General features: G+C 33.8%; 1 protein-coding gene across 9 annotated transcripts in view; it reads right to left on the reverse strand.

The window, feature by feature from the left end:
• Positions 1 to 17156, reverse strand: part of Dys (Dystrophin) — a 1414635-nt gene that overhangs the window by 168551 nt on the left and 1228928 nt on the right. For all 9 annotated transcript variants that reach the window (XM_085956687.1, XM_085956682.1, XM_085956685.1 and 6 more), the window contains one exon: positions 893 to 1059. In XM_085956687.1, coding sequence (XP_085812813.1) covers positions 893 to 1059 — 167 coding nt within the window. The remainder of the gene's footprint in view (positions 1 to 892; positions 1060 to 17156) is intronic.

The following is a 17156-nucleotide window of genomic DNA, read 5'->3' on the forward strand; positions in this document are numbered from 1 at the left end:
TGTAATTAACCCACGTTGGTGAGGGAAACTGTGCGAACATTTTTTGAATAATGACGTATTATTTGTCTATGATTAAATCTGACAGGAAAGAATATGAGTGCCTGCTTGATGTTTGGACACCACAGAAAAGTCTATGGGGAGAATTTTACGATTTTATTCGTGTGAGTGAATGAATAAAGCATACTATTATCAAAATGTCGAGATACAATGTCAGACATATGAGCGCATGGAAATAAACACAAAAAATAAGATTGACTACGCCGTCTTCAATGGGTTAAAATCCTTTCTTTATAAAATCTGAGTTGCCAGTCCTGTGACGACGAATAGAAAACTCAGTGTTTCACTTTGCCCATCCCCATATTTTTTTCTTATTAAGTACTGAATATATTTCAAGTATATTTCTTTCGTTCTGTTTTATTCAGAAGTTGAAATAGGTACCTAGTCATGTATTGGTTGCAAAGATTACTTGTTTCTCGCTCAATCTTAACACAAATTTGGCAGCGTTTCGTTAAATAACGTTTATTTAACTGCTATAAAATATTACTATCTAACTATTATTATATACAAAGATTTCAGTACAACGAATAATACGAGGATATTATTATTATACGAATCAAATAGAAATAACAGATTCGATGACGTAGTACCTAACTTGAAACGTCAGTTTTGGCGAGCAAAATGTCAATTGCAGTTGCGAGATACACCTGTCGCCAATGTCAGACCGGTTTTGCGCTGCGAACGAGCGGCAAATTCAAATTTGACATCTTGATACACGTGTTCGACATACGAAAGAAATGCATTAAAATCACAAGATATTATAGAAATATAAAAAATGTTTCTGATAAAAATAAATGTAAAAGAAACTGTAATATGCTAGGTATTGTTGACTTACCGATAAGCTCTCGTCAAGTTTTCGTCTCCAGAGGTCACTCCTGTCGATTAGGGCGTTCCATTTCTCGCTGAGTTTGTTGACCTCTCGTCTGATGGATCTCGTCAGTTCCCGCGCCTGTTCCTCGGCACTGCGATATCCTCGGGAGTCACCGTCCAGTTCACGGCCAGCTACGGAAGAAGAAGAAGAAAACATTATGTAGAAATAATAACAAATTAAAGTTACGCATTTCTAATAACACATGCATGATAAGATAGCTAATTTTAGCATTTTTACACATTTTAAAATGCAATATGTAAGTATTAAGAAATATTGCAAAATGTTGCATTTGATGACCTATCTATAGGTAATTATAACATCACACAACTCTAAAATACAAATTGACATATCAATAATTTTATTGATTAAGGCGATATTTCAGTGAAACGGCAAATAATTTTCAACTATAGGCGCGACGAAATTTTGGACTCGCTGGCAGTCTGAGAGCGAATGTGGAGTTGTCAATACGTCAATTTGTTTCATGATGGCGACGGGGGTATTAATTCTTAAATCGTGTAAAGATGACTAAAAACGTTACCCATTTACTTTTAAAAGAAAACATGTCAATGAATATATTATTATTGTTACTAATAGAACATACGTTAAAGTGCCCACCACCACCCGTCATATATGCACAACCGTGGATATGCACGGCCGCTTTCTATGACGCTTTAAACGTGTCTGAAAGAAGTGATTTTAAGTGCTCATTCCGTCCCGAGACGGAGCCGCACGGGACTGATGCTGCAACCATGCACCGTAGTGCTTAAAGAAGAAAGTTAAGAAAGAAAATGTTTGTTTTTGGACTGGCTCTGCTGTCCGCTGACGTTAAGCGCTTTGTGTACCCGCATACTGAGTGTCACGAATTGAAATGGATGAGTCTACAGAAGAGTCGGGACTATCCCGCTCCCCATACGACGCTGCAAATTTCTCAAATGCCGCAAAGTTGGCCTCGGTTGCTACCAGATCTCCATGACCAATTGGGCCCGTGTGAGGACGGACCCTGGCAAACAGCTCCGCTCGTTCGAATTCCATAAGCGGGCAATCCCAGAGGATGTGTTCAACATCTTGGTGGTCATGCCCGCAGGTACAACCCGGCCCATCTACTATCAAGCCAAACTCGTGGAGTCTGGCGGCGAAGTTGCCATGGCCGGTGAGGAACTGGCTAATCCAGTGCGAAGGTTGGAGTCTTCTAGTTTGGTGCCTGCAGAATACGTCTGGAAAAAAACGGTAAGTGTGCCGCCCCTTGGGGGAGGCGGTCCACCTCGCCTGCCATGCCGCAAATGCGGTCTTGTACACAATGTCACTTACAGTCTTTCTGTAAGGAACGTCCTCGGATCTCTGCGGTGGTGTCAGATGGACACCGGCGAGTATTGTGCTGATCCCCCTCAAGAGGAGGGTGATCGATCCTCTGACTTGGACGTGCAGATCGAGGGGTAGCACCCCCGCGAGTACGGCAAGCGCGTCAGTAGAAGTTGTGCGGTAGGCTTTGGTAAGCGAGATCAGCGCAAGTCGCTGCCCGCTTAATAGTGCGCGTCTCACGAGAGTTAAGGAGTTTACTCGGGAATGCCAAATGCTGGAGGCGTAACCGGCAATTCCCATGAAAATTGCGCCGTATGCAACCTTAAGGGCTCTAGGCTTAAGTCCCCAATTGCTGCCCGCCATTCGGGCCATTCTCTGATAAGCCGAATTGGCCTTAGAGACGGCCGTCTTGGCGTGGTGAACGAAAAAACAGAACATTAAATGGACGCATGTTGGATTTATATGACAAATTATATTTCGGTCGGCATGCGTTATTTGCACCCGCAACCCGCAATCCGCGCATCGCCTAGCCACGATCTTTTTAGACCATGCCTAATCTGAGGTATAGCCTTAATGGATTCCAACAGCTTGACAAATATTTTGAATATGTGTGTATTCATTCGATCGCGTGTTCTGTGTGGTTTTGGTGGAAATACTGAAGACAATAATAATTATATTATGTAAGTATATGTTTGTATCCTTAGAACAGGGTCAAATTAAAAACAAACAAATTTGTGTTAACCGAAAATAATTACTAATGTTGTAAATATGATGGGTATGTCACTCATTGTAGGTGTAACATATTAACAAAGTGTATTCTGCATGAAGAAGAAGAGATGATTTAGTGGATCAGAAGATACTGCAACCTTGCTGGTATATAATCGCATTTGCTTTTTTGTATGTCAGATCACAATTCTGCGATCACTGCATTCAACGCAACTCGTGCGTTGCCCATCATGTGTCCATTAGATATAATTAGCATATTATTTAAATGAAGTAATTAAAAATATATTAATTAAAAGGTCCGCAGCGAATGGGCAGCGAAATATTAATACAATTCTTTGGATTCTTTTGAAAAACTTGAAAAATGTTTCTCAATTATATCGGGTCCCATGGCTGCATAATTGAAGGGGTTATCGCAAGACAATGATATGCCACGTAATTATGAATTTGTTGATTTTGAATAAAACCAATTCGCAGGGCATATATTATACTTAAGACAGTTTTTTAAAAAAAATACACTGATGTCTCGATAATTATGATCAATGCGTAGTTCTTACAAATTCAAACTTAGCTAAAAAAATGGTTATAACAATATTATGATATGCCATGCCAGTCAAAATTGATATCGGTCAGTCATTCACGCCTTCTGCTCCAAACAGTATAATTAGATGTGAGATATATCGATAATTTTAATGAGGATAGTAATTGTGTTACACTGTTACAATAGTGAACGAACAAGAACATTAAATTGTTCATATCTCCAAACTATGTTTCTGTGGCATATCATTGTCTTGCAATAACCCTTTCAATTTAAAATGCTGTTCACTTCTAGTTATATAAATTCATAAATACGTATTCATGATAACAAAAAAAAAAATATTGAAAGAATTAAAAGTTCAATCATGAAAAGACAAAACAGTATTCCATATATGTATAAGTTCCTCAAATGAATGCCAACTGTTATTAATTATTTAAAAATGTTGCATAGTGACCTACGTATTTGAAAAAAATCTTGAAAAATATTAGGACCGTATGGTCCTTACTAGGGAATCCAATCCCGAGCCAAAATTCTGATCCCGAGATTTCGGGATTACAATTTGACAATCCCATTGTTATTTGCATGTATATTGCATTTTTTCCATTGTTAATATAAAAATGTTATATTTACAAATAACATTGATAAAATCGGTCAAAAATAAATCTAGTATAATTTATACTATTTAAGACATTTATTGTTAATATTGTATACGTTCAATCTTGGAAATACACAAGTTTAATGGAGTAAATAATATTGTAATATAAATAATAATATGAATTTAATAGGAGATTGCTGTTTCTGATAGTAAAGACTTAATGAATGGATTAGCGAGATTTAAAATAGTAAAGCAAATAATCATGGCGTACTTATGGCCTTTCCGCTTCATAAATCTAATTAGTCAGCCTAATATGAAACTGCCGTAAAACGTATAATATCATGGTGGAATTACTTTGTTAAAAGTGCGAAGCATTGTTTTTTCCAATCTTTCCATTTTTTATAATTTATGTGAAAAAATAAAATGAATCGGCAACCTACACATGGGTATAAATCAAACTTCATTCAAACTCAGTTTATTTCTAATGTAGTTATTTTTTATTAAAAGTATTTTTTCTGTTATATTTTCGCTTTTATTTTATTTTCCATAAAAATTGATAAAAAAATCAATCCTGAAATCACGGGATTATGTTTATCGATCCCGGGATTCATAGGTATCGAAAACAGCTCGGGATCCCGGGATCCCGGGATTGGAATCCCTAGTCCTTACCTATCTTGAAACAACATTAATCGCAATTCAGGCGAGAGCTATATGTATATTTCGGAACACTAACTAAGTAAATAAGTCTTCAGCTGAGTGAAAATTTCGCATGATCTTAAAAATGCTTGGAGTTGTCTTATTACAAAGATCAATTATTTATGAATATTATAAACGGTAGGAAACACAAATACATTATGTTTAGATTAAATGCAGTTTCGGTCATTTAAAGTTTAAGTGAGAGTTATGACGTAATGATACGATACTATTTTATAGGATAAATAATTTAATGGGTCGTCATGTCTAATGCGAATGAGATAAAATGAATACTTTCTAATATAAAATACAATGAAACGTAATCGTCAATATGAAAACGCAATTGTATTTTATTGCAGGATCGACTCGCTGAATGAAATATCAAAATTTTGATGACGGATTTTATTTAGATTGTTAAAAATTGGGGAGGGCGAAATTTTATTATACCCGTCAATTTCGTTGGATTGTCATTACAAGAAAAATGCCAGATTCAAATGCGCTATTACTTGAAATAAATTTGAGAAAATTGTAATATAGAGGCGTATTTTTTTCACGACGTTTTTATCTTGATCAGATTATAAAAATCATTTAGTGTAATGGTAAAAAAATGTTCCTATGTACTACGTAATTCTATATGATTTTTGTGACATCAATTGGACGCCATCATTGATCTATGAATGAGATAGTGGCAAGGTGAATTTTGCATAAATAAAAAAATAAACTATATCAATTCACAAACAAAATCATTTTCGTGTAAATAATGTTGACTCTACTGTCTATTAATAGTAAGACTATAATGCGTCAAATACGATGCACGTCGCGTACTGTCATGCTGTCACGGTGACAAATTTAGTCTATGGTTTCATCACTCCGCAGAATATTTTGAACGATCACCATCTCTATAAATTCAATGATGGAGAGTGTCAAACGTATTAGTATTTCGAATTATTATTCATTATTCATGCTAATTTCAATTATAGTAAACAGTTTCTACGTGTGCGTACGTTAAAATTATTTGCGATCTTTAATCCATGGATAATATTTTGAACAGAACCCAATCTGCAGTCCATAGATAATAGACAACATTCTTATAGAAAATATATGGTGCCAACCGCTATAAACAAAAAAACTCGCGATTTTTACATGAGTCGAAAATGTGTAGGCATGTAGATAATGATAAAAACGTCCATTGAGTCATGCGGGTGTCGATACAGTGCGGTACGCGTGAGGTGACCTCATTGTTGTTCTGGTGATTTCGGTAGATTTTGCTAACTGACAATGTTCGTTTAAAGGTACAAAATGTGCTACGGGATGGAAGCATCAGTCTGATAACATTTTAAACACTAAGAAAAACGACATTACACACTTTCGGTAGCTTACTGTGTCACATCACAGCAAATAACGTGATCATAATATATTTGAACCTTAACACTAAGAAAATAATAGACAATACATAATGAAGGTACAGGTGTGCATAAAATAGTAATTACATAATTCAATTAGGAATACCTAGCTAATTTAACGTTCATATATTAGTAAGATACTCGTATTATTATTATTATTAATAATAATTACAAGATAAAAAGAACTTTTTATATACAACGTTTTAAAATTTTCTGTTGAATCATATAAACTTGACTTGGCTAGCTTAAACGATAAAAAAAATTGTATTTGATAGAAAGAATACTGAAATGTCATTTTGACACTCATATTGAATTCCATAATAACGCACGTACATTTTAATAATTTCCTAGCAACCAATAATAGTGGATTGGATTACGGATTTCTCCCGAAATAACTTTTCATACAAATTTCTACTTAAAGATGGCTAAAAATATTTAAAAAAAAAATGCATTGGCATCGTGTTCTGGTATATTCTAAAAGTTTCAAATGTCTAGCAAGTCGGGAAGTTAATTACAAATTGATTGCAAGATTTGTACCGGACAAACAACCACCGGACAAATAAGAATACGACCTAGTAAAAACGTTGTAAAAAGTATTGTATTCCCTCCAAACGATGGATTGTAGATGATTTAATGAATATCATTAACTTAAAATGTATTATTGTTTTTATTTCTAGTGATAAAAGTCAAGCAGTTGTGTATCTAAAAAGTATTGTATACTTACTACCTACATACACGTAATTTATTGATGCGTTCAGTGTGTAGGGTGCATATAAAAATAAAACAGATTTCCCGAATCTAAATCAAATATCCCCACGCTCCAGTGTTATTGTAGTGTCCTATACAAGGGTAGCATCTTGGCTTTTACGTAAAAGGGTGGCGGGATTGTTGTGGGATTTAATTGCGCTGCAGACAACTTAATCAAGAGCTGGGTTTGCGATCCACGCCCGGAGTCTCCGTCGAAGAACGCAATCAACCGTTGAGACGAAAGGGGAACTATACCCAGTAACCGGTAGGTACCTAGCCTATATTGTATAATGGTATCCAAATATTTATTTATAAAGTTGATGTAGCTATTGATCTGATCACATCACTGCGAAAGAACAATTTACATGCCATTTACAAGCGAAAGAAAAATAATATTAGGGAACAATTTTCACTGCATACCTATTCATTAATGAATAATTACAAGATAAAAAGAACTTTTTATGTACCACGTTTTTAAATTTTCTGTTGAATCATATAAACTTGACAATTCTATGTTGGTATAAATAATTTAGGACAAATAAGACAATTGTCAACAAATCATTTTTTTGCTATTTTGCAACAAACAAATATAGAATACTGAAATGTCATTTTGATTTCCATAATAACACACATATATATTAATAATTTAGTTGCTATAACCACACCCTTAGCAACCAATAATAGTGAATTGGATTACGGATTTCTTCCGAAATAACTTTTCATATAACACAGAATTGACTGAAAATGAATTCAATTCTACTTAAAGATGGCTAAAAGTATTAAAAGAATGCATTGGCATCGTTTTCTGATATTCTAAAAGTTTCAAATGTCTAGCTAAGCCGGGAAGTTAGTTAAAAATCGATTGCAAGAATTGTATTAGATAAACAACCATCGGACAAACACGAATACGAGCTAAGAAAAACGTGGTAAAAATGAACCATAATTATAAATGCTCTGTATGATGCATTATTGCCAACATCCATAAACAGCTGTGTATGAAGTGCTATTTGTATAAATCCAACGTTTATATTTTTTTTTGATCATGTCCGATCCTAATAAGATAATTATAGGCCTCCACAGAATGGATGTTTGTATTAACAGATTGTATGTATTGTATGAACAGATATTATGTTTTTAATTCAACTATTTTTGGTGTGATTTGTACCTTTTCAAATACCAAACACCATACTACTAATATAAGGAAATACAATTATCTTTCGGAATATATATAATAATATTGTATCATTTTAGAGCCAGATCTAATTTACAGGTTGTTGTAACGTCTTATGTATAATTTATAATCGCATATTACATAACGTTGAAGTTGATTTGCTTTAATTTATGACATGTAAATTAAATCTGATGGATTACATAGATTTACTGTGTAATGTTACCGATTTTTTAATTAGATGTAACATTGATGATTCCACAAATAGTTGAAACAGGGAACTCAGAAATAATTGGAATATAAATACCTAACAGGTAAGGAGTAGCAGGTAACCGATCTCGAGTAAGGAAGAATCCTGGATAAACTTAAACACGTGTCAAGAATACGTCATACGTCGAATACTGACAACTGCTCTCGATTTAATATTGGTGTATTACGCACAATATTGCACGTGCATAATGGGTGTTACATTTTCGTAGGACACTCACATTCAAAACCCTGCATCAAAATGTAGCGTATTGAATATAGCCTATCGGAATTCCATTTATTATCTGTTCTGTGAGCTGAAATATATCTAGCTTACTGGGTTGGGTAACCTAAGGTGCGTTACAGTTACAGGGGTGTTAAGAGCATATATAAGTGAAACGGCAAATAATTTTCAACAGTAGGTGGAACTAAATTACACAGTCGTAGCCAATCGGAGACAGACAGTCGAGGTGTGAGTACGTCAATTTGTTTTGTGATGGCGTCGGAGGAATATATTCTTAAATCGTGTAATGATGACTAAAAAACGTTCCGCATGTTCTTGAAAAAGAAAACATGTCAATGAATATACTATTATTATTACGAATATAATAATAAACATAACATTAAAAGGACGCATGATGAATTTTTATGACTGGCTCGCGTCATTTGCACAATCCGCGCATCGCCTAGTCACGATCTTTTTAGACCATGCTTCAGCTGAAAGCCTTAAATTAAAAGTTTTATGTTTTAAAATATGTAAGTATATTATGTATTCCAAATATATTTACAATATTGCTTATGTAAGTACGTGCTATACGATATGGATGCTAATACCAGCGTCTAGAATGTATATATTAGGGAGAGTAGTAAAAAGCTACTGTTTTGAGCATAGTCTCGAAGTGTTTGATTTACAGACTACAGCGACATAATATTAACCCCCTCAACGACAGCAGCGTTCATGCCACCCAGCCGCCTCTCCGCCATGCAAACTAGATTAATTAAGAGGCCTGCGCCGCGTCGCACGGTCCAGCTTAATTGAGCGAAGTTTTGCACTGACACGGCGCCGTCGCGAAATTTACACATTACACCGAAAAACCGAGTGCAATTAAACCAGATTGGTGGATGACATATTTCATATTTTTCAAAGCGTATTCACAAAATATGCTGGGTAGAGAATGTGCGAAATGAGAATGTAATAGACGGATGAAAATGTACAGGATGGAGGAAGTGACAAATATAAAATGCTGCAGTTATAATCCAAGCAAATTTCTTAAAAAAGAAAACCAAGTTCTGGAATGGGTCATTTTTAATTGCTGCTGTTTCCAAAATGATAATACACAATCCAGTGGCGGTTTCGGGTACGTGAATGCCCAAAGAACCGACGGGTTTAGAAACCCACTTGCCTATGTTGAGTGTTGAACCACCGCAGTACTTATGTTGCCCGGATGTTTTACTGACTGAAAAATACTTTTTTCATACTATCACATAAACCGACCACCTCATTGGCTTTATAAAAAACGGCCAATGAGCCATGTTACTTTCCAGGAGAATATATACGAAAAAATATCACACAATATACACGATCATAAAGAATTAAATACGGGACGATATAGGTTTTGGAAGAAGAAGTCTTTAGAACCTATCAATAGCGTAGAGGTAGGCTGTTAAGATCCGACATAAATAGTGCACACTAAATTTTATCGCCATCTGTAACATGCAGTCTTAACTCAACGAAAACAATTAAGTATGATTGAAAAAGCGTGCACCATTTTTGTCGAATTTCCCATTGCATGGGTACTTAAACTATTATGGTTTCGTTTAGGCAGGGTTTCATTGAATTTTAACTGCGAAAACCAAGTCATAATAGATACTAGTCAAAAAATACTCGTTTATCCATAACATATCTAAAATTATGACATTATACATACTTTTGGACATTTTATAGATAGAATAATATTTTTATATACTATGGCTAGGTACAATCAAACAGGGTATAATGAACTTTAAAAAACTGACCAATAACATATTGTGTAGGTAATATGTATTTTTAATACAACGAAAACAAATAAGAATGAATGAAAAAGTGTGCAAAATTATTCTGTCAGATCGCTCAAAATATACTAAAACTATTATGGTTTGGTTAGACAGGGTTTAATCGATTTTTTTTTTAAATTAACCAACTCCATCTGTAAATTGTAGTCGTAGTTCAATAAAAACAAACACGTATGACTGACAACGTTCAGTGTGCACGTCGGATCTTAACAGCCTATCTCCACCCTTCGCCACTGCATACTAATGTCTTAAGAAGAAGTCTAACAGTTATTCTCGTAATAATCTATTATTCACGAGAAAAGTAACTATTTCAATAAGACATATTATTATTGTGATTAATGTTTATGTACTTACTGAAATAAAAGTCAGCATAAAATTATAATTGTATTTGTGGCTTTGGTTAATAGTTTTCGAAAAACTAGAATAGGGTCGTTTAATGTAATATAGCCGAAAGGGTAACCCGAGGAGATTTCGCCCCGAATTATTAACGAGCCGACTTGGAATGATGCGGACTTTATGGGAGTTATTTATGCGATGTTAATTATTAGCACCCGGTGGCTGAGGGTTAAAAATGTATCGACGAAATTATGGATAAGTTGAATAATTTGCTATAGTTTCCAAGGGCGTAGGAGTCGGTGTAGAATTGTAGAAACTCATTCGAGAATTATTATATTCATAAGGCATTTAATAGCACTGTAACACAATCCTAAGCTTAATCAACACCCTTAGAAATATTGAAAGTCCAGTTAAGTAATCTCATACTGTCTTAGATGTGTGTAACATCAAAATTGGGTGTGTGCTAAGTATATAGGGTGCATTGGAAATAAATTAACTAATGACATTTAATTTGTGGAATTTCGTGTAAGCTCAAATATAAATTTGTCTCCGAATCGAGCATCTATTTATTTTTTTACAATAAATCATTTTTTAGCAGCACTTACGGTTGTCGAGTATTAAACATATAATCAGAAATAAAGTTAATTTACATCTTACTTTAATATTCAACTAAAATGTCCAGAGCTTCGAGTAAATTATTACACACTAATTGTTAGGTTAGCTCTTATACTCGTGTGCAGTCAATAACATAAAACGACAACAAAATAAAGATACCGTCTACATAATTTATATGTAGCGTCAAGCAGTATCGTGAAAAGGCGCCTTTATTACAGCATACGCATGGCGTAGGCTATTCGGGATTTTAACACCACGCCACTCTATGGAAAAAAATATCTATCAGGCTTAGGCTCCATGATGGTTATCTTCTTTGACTACGGCCTATGATATTATGAGTGAACTTTGATAATATCAAACGGTTTTATCAGAAGATACTCGTACATGATTTAGAAAAACTTCAGAATTATACTTAATGAAAAAAATCCTAAAAAAAAGATATAGGACAGTGAGGGACTCGAACTCACGTCTTTTACTTTCCGGGTAAGTGCTCTGCCCTTTAATAAAGTATCTAACATTCTACAATCTTGTGTAAATATTGCAGAAAAATAATAACGTGCTAGTTTAGGTGAACACAATTCGAAAAAGCATAGTCCTGATTAGGGAATTCCAATCCCGGGATGCCGAATCCCGAGCTATTTTCGATACCTACTAATCCCGGGATTGGTAAACATAATCCCGAAACTTTCGGGATTGATTTTTTTATAAATTTTTATGGAAGCTAAAATAAAAACGAATATATAACAGAAAAAATACTATAATTTAATAACAAATAACTAAATTAGAAATAAACTGAGTTTGAAGTTTGATTTATACCCATGTGTAAATTGTGTAAGTTGCCGATTCTTTCATTTACTTTATATTTATTTATTTTACCATGATTTAGTTTACTATTTTAAATCTCGCTAACCCATTCATTAAGCCTTTACTATCAGAAACAGCAATCTCATATTAAATTCACATTATTATTTATATTACAATATTATGTACTCCATTAAACTTATGTATTTCCAAGATTGAACGTATACAATATTAACAATAAATGTCCTAAATAGTATAAATTATACTAGATTTATTTTTGACCGATTTTATCAATGTTATTTGTAAATATAAAATTTTTATACTAACAATGGAAAAAAATGCCAATCCCGGGACCAGTCCCGGGATCGTCAAATTGTAATCCCCAAATTCTGGGATCAGAATTTTGGCTCGGGATTGGATTCATTAAACTTATGTATTTCCAGGATTGAACGTATACAATATTAACAATAAATGTCCTAAATAGTATAAATTATACTAGATTTATTTTTGACCGATTTTATCAATGTTATTTGTAAATATAATTTTTTTATATTAACAATGGAAAAAAATGCTAATCCCGGGACCAGTCCCGGGATCGTCAAATTGTAATCCCGATATTCTGGGATCAGAATTTTGGCTCGGGATTGGATTCCCTAGTCCTGATAATTGGATATTTAAGGTGGTGTGGACATTGGCCGAATGGCCGCCTATCAAGAGGTTTGTAACAAAGTTTTAACGAGGAATGATTGTTAGTTATTAATGTTAATATTTTCTGATTTTTTAAGAAATCGTCTCCTCGCGCCGAAGAAAGATTTACATACTCATTGTCAAGCCAATAATCTGACAAGAAAATACATTTCATTTGTTTCTAATGTTCTATATTTAAAAATTGTTTTAATTTTTTAACTTCGGTCAGGTTCGAATCGATCTAAAAATACCTACTTTCATGCTGCTCTGTTACAATAATATTTCGTGACTTATTTTTTATCTTACATTCTTTTCTATCAAATTTATGAGATTAATTGTAGGCAGGCAAATAGATTTTTTGTTGCATTTCATGTAAAAACTATGAGATAAAATTACTCGTTTCCTAAATGGAAGATTTAATATCGTGTTTAAACAAGAGAGTGGAAGTTTTTTCAGAAAACTTTTAAAATATCAGCAAGAAAAGTGGTTTTAAATATTTTTAACATAGTGACCGCCGTCGACAGGACTGTAATTTCCATTTAGATTAAAAGTTAAAACGGAATATTTAAAAACTTTTCAGGTTTCCGTTTGCGCGGCGGCCAACATTATAAAACGAAGTGATTTTACAATGCCAATGTCAACCGAATCCGGGAGGGGTGAATTTATTATTATTACTTCAACGGGATGCCATTATTAATAAATGATTTAATAAAACATAAGATAAGCCTACGTTGATTAAGTTGGCACAGCGATTAATAATTTCGCTCATTAATATAATATCTAATTAGGGGAGTGCCTGTCATAGCATTCGTAAGATTTTCATAATATGACAGGATAAAAGATTACATGGAACAATAGACTATTCAGATGTACGATTAGTCTTTTTATATTCTTAATGAAAATATCATTTAATTTACAGTTCATTATATTAGCAATTAAATTCCACAATTCAAGTACATTTCAGTTGTATGGAAACACACAAGTAAGTAAAACCGTTCTGTATTGTGAATATTTATAATAAGTCTTTATTTATTTTTAATAATGTTCTTTATTTAAAATTACATAAAAATATGTTTTTGGGTTAGATGAGGTGGAGGAGATAAAGTCGTTGGAGTTTGGAGAGCAGTTTATTGATACATGAGATGACAGTGAGAGACTTGATTCGACTGGAATGACGGCTGGCTACGTCGAATAAAGGACTCATGACGATAGTGGTGCGTCGCGTGACGGACTCGATGAGTGAGTGAGGATTCATGCATTGACCTTTCAAATACAAATGCAGTACATATATTACAAGAGATATTGTCGCAATTAACAAATCATAACTGATCATCATACTGATCTAGTTATAATTGAGGAAATACTGACGATTATTATCGCTCTATTGTTTTGTTTTGACAAAAAAACATACACATTAAAGTGTGTCACTCATTTAATGCTGAGTGGTATCTGAGTGGGGTTTCGTTTAAAAAAAAAAAGTAAAACAGATAATGACGATAGTATCGATGGTCCACGCCCATTTATTTGAGAACGTAAACATGTTTTGTCACCCTGTCAGTCAAGGAATTTTGACGATGTGTCTAAGTAGCCACATTTTGAAAGCTCAACTTACTCTTCGTGACTTCAGTTTAGCGTCAATACCTCCAGGATTGTGAAAATATAACAGCGAACCACACGCAGTCAGATATATTTAAAGGCTTCGATTGCTAAATGGGCGTCTTATTTTGTGAAAACACTCCTTGATATCTCAATTCTTGTTTTCATTTCTCGATACTGCTCTATTTTTCATTGACCCAGATTCATAAATATTTATATTTGATCACTCATACAATAAATTGGTTCGTTGAATGACAAAGTTATGTTTGGTGTGACTATTTTGCAAACTGTTAATAATATCGCTTCTATTTGATGTAAAATCTTACCATCACTGAAAAAACAACCATCACTGTATCATCGAAATACCGTATGGCGTATATTGTTAAAAGATTTTCCATATTGAATACTGCTTGCTGTAAAAATCCGAGAATTTTAACCATGTAAGAAATTTTTTTTTCGGAGTAACAGAGTTAATGTGGTTTATTAGCGGAGGAAAAAATGTTCTTCACATAACAGGATCTTTTTCGTTTTTGTTACCTGTAAATTGGTGAAATTAAGAAACTGTCTATCCGAGCTCCAATATTCCATAACAAATATTTTTTTAAATAAGATATAATGATTTAAGACTTGTCTACTTATTAGTTAAGAGCATACTTCAGTGAAACGGCAAATAATATTCAACGATAGGTGCGACGAAATTTCAGACTCGCTGCCAATCGGAGAGCGAAAGTAGAGCTGTGAACACGTCAATTTGTTTTGTGATGGCGTCGGGGGAATTAATTCTTAAATCGTGTAAAGATGACTAAAAAACGTTACCCATTTACTTGAAAAAGAAAACATGTCAATGAATATATTATTATTATTAATAATAGAACAATAAACATAACATTAAATGGACGCATGTTGAATTTTTATGACAAATTATGTTTTGTTCTGCACGCGTCGTTTGCACAATCTTCGCGTCGCGTAGTCACAATCGTTTTAGACCGTGGCCTAGCTGAAGTATAGCGTTATTATTAGTACCTACGTAGTATTATTAGTTTTCCATACATACCAAGAAGATACTCGTTGTAGATTATAAGTGAAATAATAATTAATTTTATCAAATGAGTTTTCGTATGCATAATAAATAATATGACACGGCAATAATTTTCATCTCTGCATGTGGTTACTTTCTTCGTAAGATATTATTATAATTATATGTAGATATAACCACAGGTTAGGCGGGACTATTGTAATAATTTATCACGCTAAACAACGACATTGCAAGATAACTCGATATCTGTAACTTTATTTTAATCTCCCGCTGGAAAATAAATCAAAACTGAAAACAACGGCAATTCTTATCTGCCTACCGAGTCACAGTGGTGCGACCTGAATAAGAGAGCAAAGGGGGCTGAAAAAAAAATTCGTATCGCGCCAAATTTATTCAATGAAGGTTATACACAAAATTTCGCACCAAAACTCCGTAGACTCAAAAGTCAGAATTAAAATACTCCGAATTTTTATTTATTTTGAATAGAAAATACTTTACATCAGCGATTTCCAAGCTGGGAGGCGCGGAGTGGTGCAAAGGGAGGCGCGAACAGTTTAACACAATTAATGTAGCCACAGGTTTGGAGTTTGCAAATGCATGGTTTATAAAACGGCTGCTAGTTATAAACTACATAAAAAAACACTCCTATAAAAGGATGTTTGCAAACCTGTTTGAAAATATGGAGACTAATTTTATAATACCTCACTTCTATACTATTGTGAAGCGCGCTGGCTATCTCGTGAACAAATGAAATAAAAGGGTCAAATTATAATATTGAAATTTGAGGAAAAGTTGTTCAGAGACGATAATTTTGTTGTTAAACTTGTCTATTTGGTTGAAATTAAAAAAAATGAGTGAATAAATCAATGCAAGGACCACTAATGCATTCACTGATTTAAAAAGACAAAGTGAAGGCATCCATAAAAAATTGAAGCTTTGGAAATCAAAATTACAAAAAAAATAAGTTCGTCATGTTTCCATTTTTAAATGATTTCTGCGCCAGCCTGAAGCAAACAAAAGTCTATTTACTGAGTTCCTGGTTAGTTTGGTGATGCACTTTTCACATTATTTTATCACAATAAAAAAATCGCCTGCGGCCTTGCTTTGTTTCAGGACTATTAAATAATTTAAATATGTGGATGTGCGTTTCAATTTGATGATAATTAATATACTTAAATGATAACTCCCGTGTTTAATTTAGGAAACACTACATTAAAGCACCAAACAAATTAATTTAAAAATTAATAAGTGTAATATAAGTAGTAAAACTTTGTTTATTTTTATATATTTTTTTAATTTTTGTATTATTAGTACATTGTTGACTATTTAAAAAGGTGTATTATTTAATGAAATAAACGGGGATGGGGGGAGACGCCAAGATTAGATGTTTTTAAAGGGAGGCGTAGTAACATAAAGTTGAAACCACTGCTTTACACGATCAGAAGATATCTCTAAATGTAGACAAATAATTGATTATTTTAGCGAAAATATCCCGAAACTTAGAGTAGCACAACGTGGTATGGAGAGGTGCATGCTGGGCATAACGCGAAAGGACAAAAAGAGGAATGAGTGGATAAGGAAGCAGACAAGGGTTTGCGATGTAATAGAGTTTATTAAAAGCCTTAAATGGAGATGGGCTGGACACATAGCTCGAAGAAGAGACAATCGTTGGACAAATCTAGTCATCCAGTGG

This window comes from Rhyacophila brunnea, unplaced genomic scaffold (genome assembly GCF_057557595.1).
Source record: "Rhyacophila brunnea isolate RB1 unplaced genomic scaffold, BYU_Rbru_1.0 scaffold_6, whole genome shotgun sequence".
In the NCBI taxonomy this organism is placed as follows: Eukaryota; Metazoa; Arthropoda; class Insecta; order Trichoptera; family Rhyacophilidae; genus Rhyacophila; species Rhyacophila brunnea.